This window comes from Brachypodium distachyon, chromosome 3 (genome assembly GCF_000005505.3).
Source record: "Brachypodium distachyon strain Bd21 chromosome 3, Brachypodium_distachyon_v3.0, whole genome shotgun sequence".
Classification (NCBI taxonomy): domain Eukaryota; kingdom Viridiplantae; phylum Streptophyta; class Magnoliopsida; order Poales; family Poaceae; genus Brachypodium; species Brachypodium distachyon.
Window position 1 is genome coordinate 42,264,407 of NC_016133.3, and position 13,597 is coordinate 42,278,003.

General features: G+C 44.8%; 2 protein-coding genes across 6 annotated transcripts; one reads left to right on the forward strand and one right to left on the reverse strand.

The window, feature by feature from the left end:
• Positions 1 to 3,011: 3,011 nt before the first annotated feature.
• Positions 3,012 to 7,656, reverse strand: LOC100828915 (ranBP2-type zinc finger protein At1g67325). Of its 5 annotated transcripts, none has more exons than XM_014901385.2 (10): positions 7,492 to 7,656; positions 7,309 to 7,354; positions 7,105 to 7,217; positions 6,715 to 6,988; positions 6,514 to 6,584; positions 6,311 to 6,362; positions 6,119 to 6,228; positions 5,247 to 5,277; positions 4,996 to 5,171; positions 3,012 to 3,547 (listed from the first exon to the last, which is right to left on the reverse strand). In XM_014901385.2, exons 2-10 carry the CDS (start codon positions 7,352 to 7,354, stop codon positions 3,365 to 3,367), a joined length of 1,056 nt encoding a protein of 351 aa, XP_014756871.1. In that variant the 5' UTR covers positions 7,492 to 7,656; the 3' UTR covers positions 3,012 to 3,364. The 5 variants fall into 5 exon arrangements, with proteins under 5 accessions (XP_014756871.1, XP_014756875.1, XP_014756874.1 ...); XM_014901389.2 differs by having other exon boundaries at positions 3,012 to 4,819; positions 4,996 to 5,147; positions 7,492 to 7,639; XM_014901388.2 differs by having other exon boundaries at positions 3,012 to 4,819; positions 7,492 to 7,639.
• A 3,985-nt stretch (positions 7,657 to 11,641) lies between these two features.
• Positions 11,642 to 13,503, forward strand: LOC100843069. Its single transcript, XM_003572338.4, has 3 exons — positions 11,642 to 12,692; positions 12,796 to 13,015; positions 13,097 to 13,503. The coding sequence occupies exons 1-3, from the start codon at positions 11,685 to 11,687 to the stop codon at positions 13,231 to 13,233; spliced, it is 1,365 nt and encodes a 454-aa protein (XP_003572386.1). The 5' UTR covers positions 11,642 to 11,684; the 3' UTR covers positions 13,234 to 13,503.
• The last annotated feature ends 94 nt before the right edge of the window (positions 13,504 to 13,597 follow it).

Genomic DNA, 13,597 nt, shown 5'->3' on the forward strand with positions numbered 1-13,597 from the left:
CCCCAACAAGCCAACTGATCGTTTCCACAGCCAAGAACACCCCAACACCATTCAAAAACACCTCAAGCTTAAATCTTCAAGATCTCCCTCCCTAACCACTCCCAACTCTTGATTCTTTGAGGACTGGAGGAGAAGATCTTGCCCTAGGGTTTCACCAAGTCAAAAAGTTGATTCCCCTTGTTTTCTTTGTGGATTTCATTTCTCTTGGGTTGTTGGGAATCCTAGACGGAAGCGATCACCTCGAGCTCTCCCTTGGTGTGAGGAGCTTGAGCCTTGGATTGGGAGCCTCCTATTGAATTGTGGAGTTTGCACCGGTCAAGTTTGTAAGGATTCGGCGTTCGCCCTCAAGGAAGCCATTAGTGGAACTCACCTCACCTTTGTGGTGTTATGAGAGTTCATCCCACCTTTGTGGTGTGGTGAGTTGGAGAATAGAGTGAGCCTTCGTGGCGTCTCTACCTTTGTGGTAGAGCACTCCTCCAAACGGAGACGTAGACCGATCCCAATAGGTGGAACTCCGGTGAAATCTTCGTCTCCACGTGTGGTATCATTTCCCCTTTACATTCTTGTTATATGTATTGTTGCTTCGGCTATTGCATTTCATTTTAGGGTTGCATTCACTTTAGAGAATTTAGATAACCCTAGGATTAAGTGTTTGTATTATTCAAGAATTGAAAAAGAAAAGATAAAATTTGTTAGTCTTCTATTCACCCCCCCCCCCCTCTAGTCGACCATACCGATGTTTCAAACGTCACAAGGTGTCTCTTAGATATTTTTTCCCCGTTTTATTCACTAGAGTACGTATTATTCATCATGAAAAAGAAAAGGACGGCTTTAGCACTAGTATTTTCCATGAGTTCCTTTAATTTGAGACATTATTATCGCCTCTATCAATTTATCTAAATATACATGAGGCATATTTTACAGCCTTTATGGTAAAGGCTGATTAGGCACATCGACATGTAGAGAGTATTTTCCGTGTTACGCTAACATTTGAGATATTCTCTAGGTTATTGCTATAAGGCAGGCTAACTGGCACGCCAACATGCATCCAAGAAAGTGTGGGGCAGCGAGGTTCTGCACCATTTTGGTTATTTTTCCCGGCTTAAAGGATGATTTGAAATGTCGACATATGGAGTATTTTTTGGGGTTCTGCTTACATGTGAGGTATTCTCTATGCTATCACCCTAAGGGCTGACTGGCGCGCCGATATGCATGTGGTTGCATGGCAATTAGGCCCCACTGTCCTTTAGGGGTTTATTCCAGGTTGTTGTCATAAGGGTTGAAGACACAGCCACGACAAAAATGGTAGAGACATTGACCGTTCCAAAAAGGACGTCAGCAAAATTGACGGCACACGACTCCAGTATGCCTCGACGGATGACGAGATCTGATGGACCCTCTTCTGACGGATGGGGTCGGAGCGGGAAGGACTCATTTCTCTGGAATTGTCTCTAACTCTACAAATCCATGTGGTAGACAAACATGATTTTTGAATCCGGAATTCAAATTCAACCAAATGAAATCCTACCAAAAATTAGATTTCATTTCATTTGGACCAAATGAAATGAAATGAGGGGTGCCAAACGGGCTGTTAGGGTTCATCTGCACTAGATTTCTTAGGAAAGTTTTCATCCACTCCAACCTCTTGAAAAAAATTCCTACATTTTTCACTTACACAATCAAACATCACTTAAACCTTGCAGTACTCAAGATTACATGCTGCTTTGATTCTGCATTTTTTTTTCCTATTCTTAGATTTGAGAATCCTGTTTAATTAAGTCGGGCTGTCAGCAAAACGAAATTCAAAACAAGCCAACCAATTGAATATCAAACTACAAACTGTTTCAAACAAACATGAATGGAATATATATTTTTTACCAACCATACGAAACAAAGTGTAAGATGCAAACAAAAAGATAAATTCCACGCCAGCTGCTTTTTGCTCAAAAGCTTGATCAAAGTCTCCATCAAACATGAACCGATATGTGTATTCGTAAGCAACACTTTGTTAAATGCTGATCTAACGGTCAAGGTTAAATCTGTGAATACGTGGGCGTGTCCGGTCCGGGTAGCAGTAGGCAGAGGGAGAAGCAGGATACACACACCGCATTGCAGGGACAGGTATGCAAGAGAAGGGACTGACTGACTGACGCACGTTACATGTAACGGATGTGGAGCGTACGTGTGCGCGCGTGTCGCGGCGTTCCACCGCCGAGCGGCGGCACGTGCGCGTGGAATCTAGCGACCCCCGACGAGGAAGGATATACAGGTCGCTCCCCGTGCGCGTCAGATATCCGGGGAGGATATACAGATCGCGACCCCGACGAGCGGTGGTCGCTTGGCGCTTGTCCTAGCGGCGCGTAGGTCAAACGCTTCCTCTCTCACACTCTCACTCTTCAGTCTCCCTGCGTACGTAGTGCCGCCTCCGTACGCGGCTAAGTACCCGACAAAGATGCGATTAGGAGCGTGCTAATAAAGTCAAGTTCCGGAATGCTCTCGGACGTACTGCATGAGTCACCCGTTACGCTACGCATGCATTCTGTAAGAATTTTTCTACTACGCAAATGTGGTTTCTTTGTTTCCAGTAATCAAAAGGATTACCTGTTTGGTACGAGTATTTGTGTACGTTCAGCTTCTTGTGGTGCTGGCTATAATATAGTACTATCTCGTTCACCTTCGCGTGGTGCTGGCTACAGTATATTTCCACGTAACAGGCGAGAGCGATGAAGTGAACACTGCAAAGCGCATAAGCAAAACAACGACAGAACCGAACTGAGTCGTATTTGAAAGTTTTATTTTATGACCAAGATGAACGGATAATCTCAGACGTGCAGTTCACTCTTTACATTTCGTTATACCCGGCATAATCTCTTTCTGTCCGAGGTGACAGAAGGGTTGCACATAACTTGCAACAAATTTTGATGGACATGATATCAACCGATTTGCAAAGCAAAACAGTACTTCCAGTTGCCTGTTACCGGAAAAGCCATAGTGAAATTGAACAAAAGAAATACACGATCTGAACAAAATCTCTTGCATCTCGTTTGGCTCACAGCATTTGAGTCTGGAATCCTACAATTCATTTTAGATCCCAAGAACTAATAACTTGTTTGGTTGGTACGGAATTGAATACAAAAAGTGAGATTCCATGAAATTCAACCAAATGAAATTATTATATAAAAAGAATTGTCATTTCATTTCTACCAAATGAAATGAGGGCTACCAAACGGGCTGTTACATCATGGGGCTAACCATGAGATAATTGCTTTCGATCTCAAATCTCCCTCACTGAAATCACTGCGAGCAACACCACCTGTTGTCCGGTACTTTTCACCTTGTTTCAAGACAGTGATATGGTAGCGCATTAGGTCATTAAACCTTTCTGCAACTCATTGAGAGCTGCCATTCGCAGGGTATGCGAACTTGTTGGCAGCGGTGGTCCAGCAGCATGACCAGGAGGATCCATCTCGGTTACATCATTGTTGTCTTCAAAGTCATGTGAAAGTTGCATCTTTGACAAAAGCTTCCCAATATTACATGACAAAAACTAATTTCAATGACACCCAGTCAGTCAAGCAGAAGTGATGGAACCAAGTATGCAAGGTGACGAGTCTACCATCCCACAATGTGATGATGATGATGATGATGCACGTCAGAATGGTCACGGATCTTCTCTTTGAACCCAACACGTCAGAATTGTCAAACTTGTAAACACTACGCACCAGAGAACAACAGTAACATGCACATAACAGCATGCAGATGAGCTCTTGATGCAGGCAGGCAGGCAGGCAGGCAGTAATTGATGACATTTTATTTACTACCAACACATACATACTGCGACAAACTATCAACATGACTGGAAATTTGACAACAGGGCAAATCAAGTTCCTAATTAAGAATAACGTTTCAACACAGAGCACTCTTTCATCAGAAAAATGAATATATTTATGGTGATGGAAATCAAGAAAAAGCTCAGCCTGTGGTCCCAACTAAATAGGAATAGGATTGTCTTCAAAATGTTTAGCTAGGTCTGCTTACCAAACTAACACAATTTTTCGACGGAACTTAAGGTTATAGAAAACGTAACATAAAAAGATCCTTATTTATGTTCCGGAAACCCAACAAAAAAACACTGATGGATGTCTTATAAACAAGTGTCACTCTGATGATCCTTGGCTACCACCATTATTTAGTAGTTTCGTGGAGGTAGCTGTTGGTACAAGCAAAAGTGCCAGAGGGAACGTTTCCTAAGATTTCTAAACACTTCGGTATGTCACGGAGGGAGTGTGTGGACAAACTGCAAAGGGAAGATTTCCACATTGAGAGAATCTACCAGACAAACATCTCTTAAACTTTCTTTTAATGTAGCAGGACCAATTATGCAGCCATTCAAACACGAACAGCAAATAGAAGACCACAGACAAAACTCACTAATCAATATCAAATCATGGACATTGTAGTAATACTTCATTGGAGATGAAAGGCACCTAAGACACAAAAGTAGCTAGAATCCATAATCAGAAATAGCAATTTCCCCTGAGATAACAGTATCCAGGACAACTAACAAAGCTTCGGTAGGATATTAACAAATGGATGTTCTTGATCAATATCTGTAGTGATAGGCTGATAGCAAAAGCCAAGACTCCAGTTGCCAACTTCAAAACGTTTACCATTAGGGCGGTGACTCAACTATGTCCCAAGGGGAAGAAACTTGAAACGACAGCAGCAACTACTGACACAGATTGACCCCAGACATTGAGACTGAAACTTGGACGACCATGCTGAACCTTCTTGACCCTCATAACTGTTCTACGACTCACTGTAATAGTAAGGACATGATATATAAGCCATGCACAAGAGAACATGGATACAAGCAAATATTAAAAGAAACTATTGCATAGAAAACTTAAGGCACACAACTAATAGTTTTCTAAGAAAAAAGGCACAGCAAGTATGAAGGACCATACAAGAGGTTCTGAATTCTAAATCGCATACCTGATTGTCCTGATCTGTAACCAAATCATCAGGATTATCTATCTGTGGCGGCTTTTCTTCGCCACAACTGGGGCGGTTGCATTTTGTCCGGAAAGGATAGTTTATGTTATTGCACTTCTCACACTTCCAACTACCCTCTGGTGTCTTTGGTTCTGTCATGTGAAAAGTTGGTAAGACTGAATAGAGTTTAATAAATGTATATGTGAAGATATTGCGTGGCTTGTACATAATGTTACAAATCGAAAACTTACTTGGACCTCTTGAGCTGTCAGGATTGGATCCCTGTAGAAAGAGTTAATATGCAAATTATCAGTACAGGAGCCAAAGCATGAGAAATAAAGATCCAGTGTAAAGTAACTCAATGAGGGCAATAAAATAAGGAAAAACTGATATATTAAAAGTTTCCCCACAAAAAGTTTGAAAACAACTATCGCGTCCCACAAGTAGTAATGTGCATATCTAACAGCAGCAACTGCATAAAATTCAGTTGACACCTAAGGCCTAACAGTCAAGAAGAGCAACTGTTGTTAGTTTGGTTCATGGCTGGCAGCAGGTAAGTTGCAATGCAGTGCATAGATTATTCAAATTGGCTGAACAGACAAACTTATACTTCCTCAGTTCCATAATTCTTGTCTCAAATTTGATCAAAATTGGATGTATCTATTCCTAAAATGCATCTAGATACATGTAATATTTCGACAAGAATTATGAAACGGACGAATATAGTTTTAGTAAATCCCTTTAGCAGAAAGAATGATGACTCCCAGAAAGATGGTTATCATCACCAGTACTCAAGTCCTAATACAAATAAATAAACCATACATTGATTAACAGATACATAGCACATCGTTTCAATGTAAATTTTAGAACAGCTAAAGACATCAGATATACTGATATATATCCAAGCAGATGCCTAATCTTGTGCAGAAATGTCAACTTCCCAGCAAAATTATTAAGTCATATTACAATACAAAAAGTCCTCATGTAAGAATCTACTAAAGTATAGATTATCGATATTTGCAAATAGAGGAGACTTATTTAAAAAAGATATAAACAGATATACTCCTGGCCTGAGTAGTGATAAAGCATATAAACTAAAGCTATAGAAAGAGACATCATGAACCTGGTTATCAGGTCTTGGTGTGTTGCATTTTCTCATGTTACAGACTGTACGGAAGGAAAAGTTCATGTTATTGCAATTAGGGCACTCCCAATCTTTATCACGCCTAGCTCCTGCAAAGAAAGGTTGAAGAGAAGAGGTGGAGATTAACCAGGTGCTTAAAAATCTGGTACGACAGGCATTACAATATTATACCTGTGGATTTATTCTGCAAACCTTCATCAGAATAGGAACCAGCCCTTGTACCCTTCATGAAATAAAATAAACCATCAGAATCAAATAAAGCCTCCCCTAGAACCCAACGAAAATAAAAACTCCGTATAACAAAACAGCAACACACAAGTGCCATATGAGGCAACAACAATTAAACAGGAGGAAATTAATCCCATATAGCTTACCATTGCACCAGGACCAGCAGGTAAGCCCAAACCATATCTGTCCATGGGCATGCTGATGCTGTAGATGCCACCTGTAGGGGACATGAACGATATATCAGGTTCTGCTTATTACATTTGATAAATTTGATATAAACATACTTAACATAGTATAGTAGCAACACAGAAAGGAGAAATATAACAGACATATCGTAGCCATCATACCTGAACCAATCATAGATCCACCAGAATACGGAGGTGGCCCAGTCATATGCATCGGCGGCCCATAGGGGCTCCCCATGGGTACACGACCGCCATAGCCATATGGGTATCCAGAACCCGCTGGGAAAGGGGGCATACCATAACGTGGCATGGCATGCCCATTATAGGGGGAGGAGGCATACTGGGGAGGAGCCCCAGTGAGGTACATGGACGGAGGCGTCCCAGGGCCCATAAATCGCCCTTGCACCGAGTAGTGGGGCGGAGTCTGCATAGCATTCTGGAAAGCAAGGCAAACAGCATCACTAGGTAAATGCAAGCATCCACCAAGGGGAGCTAATAGCACAAGCAAGCCAGCAATCAGTGGCAACAACAGTAAGCAGTCAGGTGGTATACCGTGTGATCCGCGGGCCTGGACTGGTCGCAATTGCGCATGTTGCAGGTGGTGCGGAAGGCGAAGTTGACGTTCTTGCAGCTGGGGCAAACCCAGTCGTCGTCGCGGCGGCTACCTGAGCGGCGAAACAAGCAAACCCTCTCAGACGCGGCTTATGAAGATGGGGGTTTCTAGAAACGGATGAACGGAGCAGCGAAGCAACCTACCGTCCGTGCGCGCGCGCTTCCCAGCAGACTGGCTGCGGCTGTCCATCTACAAGACGCACGGAAGGGAGACATGAACTCAGCGAACAGTGGAACCGCGTCAAGGTCTTCCCCCGTGACGGGTGGACCTCGGAAGCAATCCGAGCACCAAATTCGATCAGTGGTGACAGGATGAGGAGGCCGTACCTGAGAACACAAGGTTGGTGTTGAACCGGCGGCGGAATCGGAGGGGGGACGGGCGGGCGGACGAGGCCGGGAAGGAGGGGAATCCGGCGGCGAGAGAGGTGAGCGCCGGTCTAGGGTTTTGTGGTTGGTCCCTTTGGCCCTTTTGTTCTCGTCGATATTGGTCTGGCCCTGGTCTCCGCGTCGGCCGGTGTATATCACGGAGTAGGCCTACGACTCCGAGGTCGCTGGCCAGTGGCCACCTCCGCTATTGGGCCTTTCTACTTTACGTGGCAGATTTCTTTGGTAATCCGGCCCATCAGTAGTTTACAATAACAATATACCTTACGGAGTACTTTTTTTCGCGAGAAACTGAAACTGGACCTACAACTTTGCAGTCACTCTATCTCGTTGAAATTCGAGGGCATCTTCGACGGATTCGTATTCTCTGATAGTGCTCTGTAATGTCACTGTCTAACATTGCTCAATTCAAAATATTTATTTCAAAATCAATCGTATACTAGTTGTAAGATTCACCAATGAAAGTATAGAGACTAATAACCATTGAAGCATATAAATGTGTGGTTTGTAACTTAGTGCCGTTGATTTTGAAATAAATGATTTATATCAAGCAATGTTAGGCCATGACTTTGCATAGCAATGTTAGAGGACACGAGTTAGAAAGTAGGAGTAGATTAAGAAAACGCATGAATATAAAAAGAGTAAATCAGTATTGGATGTTTTGGAATGTTAAAATTTGAATAGATTGTTTGGCTCCCATCATTTGTGTTCGGAATACTGAACTTTATTTTGAATTTCAGAAATCGACTTTTTTGGCTGGCACATAATTAGATACAAAAATTCGATAAGAAATTTAATGGAATCGCGCCTATACCTAACTCCAATTTTTCTCTCTAAAAGGCATCATTTTCTCTAGATTTGTCTCTCTACCTTCAAATTCATGTGACTGGCAAATATGATTTTTGAATTTAGAATTCGAATTCAATCATATTAAATCGTGTCAAAAATTTATTTCATTTTTTTGTACCAAATGAAATAAATGAAACGAGGGCTTGACATAATTTGTTTGCTTGCATGACAGGAGAATCAAATAGAATTGCCTTGTTTACTATAGTCTGACACAAAGGACATCTTGCATCAAATAAATAGAAGTCCACAAACTTTGGAATTTACGCCGGATGTATAAACTCTATAAAGTTGAAGCCCACTAAGTGTAGTTAATTTAGCAAGCTGCACATGCAGACTATCCACGTCAACATTCATCCCTATTTCGGCGTCCTTTCTGTTCTGTCGTCTCCGATATGGGCATCGCCTGGGCCTTTGCAGCCCACCAGAAAAGGGAAAACAGCCCAGGCTCCACCGATGTGGCCTGTGCACGAGAAAAAATCTCGATCGATTTGGCCGCCTGTGCTCCCATTTCGCCTGCCTGCTCCCGTGCTGCCGTTTCCCCTGCGACTGTGCCGTTGTTTGCTTCGTCTTCTCCATTAATTAATCTCCATAATGGCGCAGTCCCGAACTCTTTCACATAACCAAACGATTGGCGTATCCTCTTCCTCTCCCACCACGATCTTCACCTATGCATCGGCTTCATTTTCTCACCGTTACACCATCTTCCTCCCGTTCCATACCACCACGTCGATCTATTATTCTCCTATTGTCCATCTGCTTTCACCAATTAGCACCTAAGATCGTGGCATCTTCTGGCCGCCGACTAGAGGAGGCGACCTTAGCTATGTCTAAGGATCCATGGAACTTGCGGAGCATGCCGTTGACGCTACTCCCTCTCTCCTTTCCCTGTTCACTCACAGTCTAACAAATAGAGATGAAACAAAGGAGGCATGCAGAGACTGATGTAAGGTGTATCAACCAAAACTGGTCACTTGAAATTACCTTTCTGTGTTGGTTTGTGCATACTTTTTCCTTGGTACAGAACTTCAAGTATTATTGATACATACTTTTGCATGATTTCCACTTGCAGCGACTGCTATAGTTTGATATCCATGCTATAGGTCCATCTGTGAGATGCTCGGTAGAATGAGTCTACCTATCTAGCAGTTAAGGAGATATCGAAGGATTAATATTCTTGATGTTTAAAGCAGCTTTGCTCACTGGATCCCACTACATATTATTCACTAATCAATGCCTTGGTTGTGCATAAAAAATCTGATGCACTTCTGCAGTATTCGATGATCTCGCATTTGTCTTTCAGAGTCCAACTACAAACATCAATGCAATCTGTCTGTTTGCACCAGCAAATCTGAAGAATTCATTTCCATCTGATATCACTGAATACCATATCAAGTGTCTGCTCATATAATGGTATTTTCCATTCTCTGAAATCCCTAATGCATCTGATATTGCTGTTCTCTGCATTAAAGAGATTTGTTTTCCCGGTGCAAGGTCTAACCGATTTTTAATTGCATATGTTTCCTACTATTAACAAGTTAGCTGGACGATGCGTGATTTGTTGTCGGTTCAATAACATTTGTATGCGCCATCTCTCCTGATACCATGTCGTTTGTATTCTGTAGACTTAATAATCTATAAGGCTCAAATTTACAGCGTGTTTGCACATCAATGAACTGGACAGATCAGGAGAAGCTGGGTATTATGCTTGCAAGCTATTGCCAACAACATATGTAAGCTTTCTTATTTTTCTTCAATCTCCTAGCAAATGTTTGATTTCGGAGTAAAACCAGACATTTTATCCGCTCCCTGTTCTCCTTGAAAGAAGTTCAATTGCATGAATTTCTAAATTGTGTAGTTTTTCCCCAAGAATTTCAAAGCGATGGATACAAATAACACGTTTTTCTCCATTAGCTGCTTTGTATAAACGTTTCAGGTTCACAGGTTGTCCACCTTCGGTTCATTGGTTGACGCTAAACCACTTCTGTTCAACACCTTCAGTGTATTCATATTTGAATATTCAGAACATGTAATGATCACTTAGACTTATTTATCTTCTCTATTCAGGTTATTATAACGTAAGTACTACTAATTCTGTGAGTTTGTGTTCCCACTACCATGATATTACTAACTTTTTCTTACCAAATGTTAAGTTTTCCCATTTTTCTAGAAGCTTATCAGTTATTATATATAGTCAGTTCCATCAGATTGTACAATCAGACTATTTCAAATGTCATTTGATTGATAATTTCATTAATTACTTTGTAGGCTCTGATCCATTTTTATTGTTCTTTAGTTTTTTTGCATCATGTTTCAGGTTTCATGGAACATGCTGATTTGAAAATATAAGTTGAATTTGTTTTAGTCCATATAGAACAATAGTTCACACGTTTTATTCCGTAATATCACCAAAATCTAGGTAAACCCCTTTTCGCGATGTGTAACGAAGAGCAAAACAATATATACGGAGTATATCTTTTCCTGGTTGTAAGCAGCAGAAATTTAGAGATGTTCCCTGATTCAAAGTGCATAAAGTATTCAGTTTTCCTCTTAGCAATCAAAATTTATGATATATAATATTATCATTTTTCTAATCCTTATAGGAGAGTTATGGAGTAAAATAAAAGTTCAAAACAAGAGTTTCCGCAGCAACACGTGGAGTATCGTCTAGTTTTCTGATTACTACGGAGTACATGCGAATTAGTCCATACATTTTCTTTTGTCTTGTGTTTTTATTCATATCGAACAAACGAGCGACATATATATAGAAAAATAAACTTTTGTGCGTGGTTCTCAAGTCTCACGGCATTGATTCATACCACAGGCGTGCCGTTGGTAACCACTGATGCATGCTAGTTGACCAGTCCAGTGCCTCTCTGCACCGCTCCAATTGTTCTTCCGCTTGCAACGAGTTGACCAGTCTCCAGTGCCACTCTGCCGCTGCTCCATTTGTTCTCCCGCTTCCAACTAGTTGACCGGCAATCATAACCTTAATTTCGTGGCCGTGCGTGTAGCGGTGTACATCAATCGAGGCAACAATTTGGGACCGGCCGGTCAGCGGTCATCTCCTTTCCATATTCATGCAACCCACGAGCCGGCCTTGTCCACCTACACCTTCGTCTCCGTCACATCTTCCCGCCGCCCTTGTGAACCGTCACGGGCACCCCTCCCGGCGCCTCCCCTTTCCCCTCCGTCTTTCCGGCCGAGGGCTGCATCTCGCTGCTTGGCTTCTAGTATATATATGTGCACACATCACACATGGATGGAGGACGAGGTCGTGCACTGCATCCATGGAGAACTCGGAGGAGGAGTCGGAGGAGCAGAGCTCGCTGGAGGAGCCTCGGACGCCGCGGTCGTGGCCGTCGTCGTCGCAGCAGGCGCTGCTGCTGGACCCGCTGTACGCGCGGAGCAAGTCGGTGATCCACGACGAGCTGCGCAGCTTCCGCGTCTTCCTCCGCTGCTGCTTCCTCGACCACTCGTCACCCCCCGCGCGCGCCGCCTCCTACGCCGCCTTCCTCTCCCTCTCCCTCGCCGTCCCCGCCGCCGTCTCCGCCTCTCTCCGCGCCGACCCCGCGCTCTCCCCGGCGTCCGCGTCCGCCGTCACCTTCAACCGCCTCGCCACGCTCACGTCCTCGGCGCTCGCCGCCGTCTCCTTCCTCACGCTCGCCTCCTTCTTCCGCCGCGGCGCCGGCAATGGCGCAAGCGGCGGCGGGCTCCGGGGGCTTCTGTTCCTCGACGGCGGGCTCCGCGACGACGCCGCCTCCGTGCGCCGCGGCTACGAGCGCGAGCTCGACCGCGCCTTCCGCATCCTGGCGCTCATCCTCCTCCCAGCGCTCTGCGTCGAGGCGGGCCACAAGGCAGTCTTCTTCTTCTCCACCGTCCGCCTCGAGCCCCCCCTGCCACCGCCTCGGGCCACAACGCCACTCTCCTCCTCTTCCTTCCTCCATCAAGTGCCGTGGCGAGCGGTGGCGCTGGTGTTGACGGTGGCGTCGTGGGTGTACAGGACGGGGGTGTTCCTGCTGGTGTGCGTGCTGTTCCGGCTCACCTGCGAGCTCCAGATCCTGCGCTTCGAGGGGATCTACCACATGTTCGACGTCGAGCAGGCGCCGCGCGCCGGGGCGGACGAGATCTTCGCGGAGCACCGCCGGATCCGGACGCAGCTGCTCGCCACGAGCCACCGGTACCGGGTGTTCATCCTCTGCTGCCTCGTCACCATCACCGTCAGCCAGCTCGGCGCCCTCCTCGTCGCGCTCTCCTCCAAGGACAGAAAGAGCTTCGCCAACTCCGGCGACCTCCTCGTATGTTATGCACGAGTTGCATTGCATCCATCCTCAGGATCGAGTTTCTATAGTGCTGATGTTAAGTTCTTAACTGAGGGAACTTCGTTGCATTGGACTGCAGGTTGGGTCTTCGGTGCAGCTGAGTGGCTTCTTCATGTGCCTGTTCGGCGCGGCGAGGATCACGCACCGGGCGCAAAGGATCGTGTCCATCGCCAGCCAGTGGCACATGGGCATGGTGCACCACGGCAAGCCGGCGCCGGAGCCGGGGGTCAGCACGTCGGCGAGCGACGACGCGGCGGCATCAGGCGCCTGCTGCGCGTACAAGAGCAGACAGGCTCTGGGTAATTCCACGGAACCGAATCAGGCAATCTTGGTTTGTAAATTTCTTGATCTGACAGTTGTAAGCATGCGTGTGTACGCAGTGACGTACCTGTGGCACAACAGCGGCGGGATCACGCTGTTCGGCTTCACGCTCGACAGGGGCCTGCTCCACACCATCTTCGCCTTCGAGATGACGCTCGTGCTCTGGATCCTCAGCAAAGCTGTAGTTCTCTCCTAAGCAGTACAAATCCATTCACTCTGCGCCGCTCGTGAATATTTGCTGAGTAAACCATGTACTGTGCTGCTAAGCTAGCATTCTCAACTGTCTGATAGAAAATGTAAAAAATTCAGATAACTGGTTCCTTGCATTGGTTCAGTTGTGTGATTGATTGATACAGTATGTAGGAGTAACCATGTATTGTGTTAAGTTTAGCATCCTCGGCTGTTGATAACAAGTGTAACGAAAAATTCAGGAGACGGCTGGAGGAGCAAGACAAGTTTCAGAAAATCTCAGTCTCTGGGACTCTGGGTTCAGTTCTGTCATACTCTGTCCCTTCTCTGATGAATTCCTGAACGGGTCGCTGGCTTGCTAATATCGGAAG

What these genes read in the sequence shown, in the direction of transcription:
- LOC100828915 (XM_014901385.2), bottom strand. Translation starts at nt 7,354, where the DNA reads ATGGACAGCCGCAGCCAGTCTGCTGGGAAGCGCGCGCGCACGGACG. An exon ending in GAAGCGCGCGCGCACGGACG is followed by an intron (nt 7,218 to 7,308) that starts GTAGGTTGCTTC and finishes TTCGCCGCTCAG; the next exon opens with GTAGCCGCCGCGACGACGAC. An exon ending in CACCAAGACCTGATAACCAG is followed by an intron (nt 5,278 to 6,118) that starts GTTCATGATGTC and finishes CTCTTTCTACAG; the next exon opens with GGATCCAATCCTGACAGCTC.
- LOC100843069 (XM_003572338.4), top strand. Translation starts at nt 11,685, where the DNA reads ATGGAGAACTCGGAGGAGGAGTCGGAGGAGCAGAGCTCGCTGGAGGAG. An exon ending in CCAACTCCGGCGACCTCCTC is followed by an intron (nt 12,693 to 12,795) that starts GTATGTTATGCA and finishes ATTGGACTGCAG; the next exon opens with GTTGGGTCTTCGGTGCAGCT. An exon ending in CAAGAGCAGACAGGCTCTGG is followed by an intron (nt 13,016 to 13,096) that starts GTAATTCCACGG and finishes GTGTGTACGCAG; the next exon opens with TGACGTACCTGTGGCACAAC.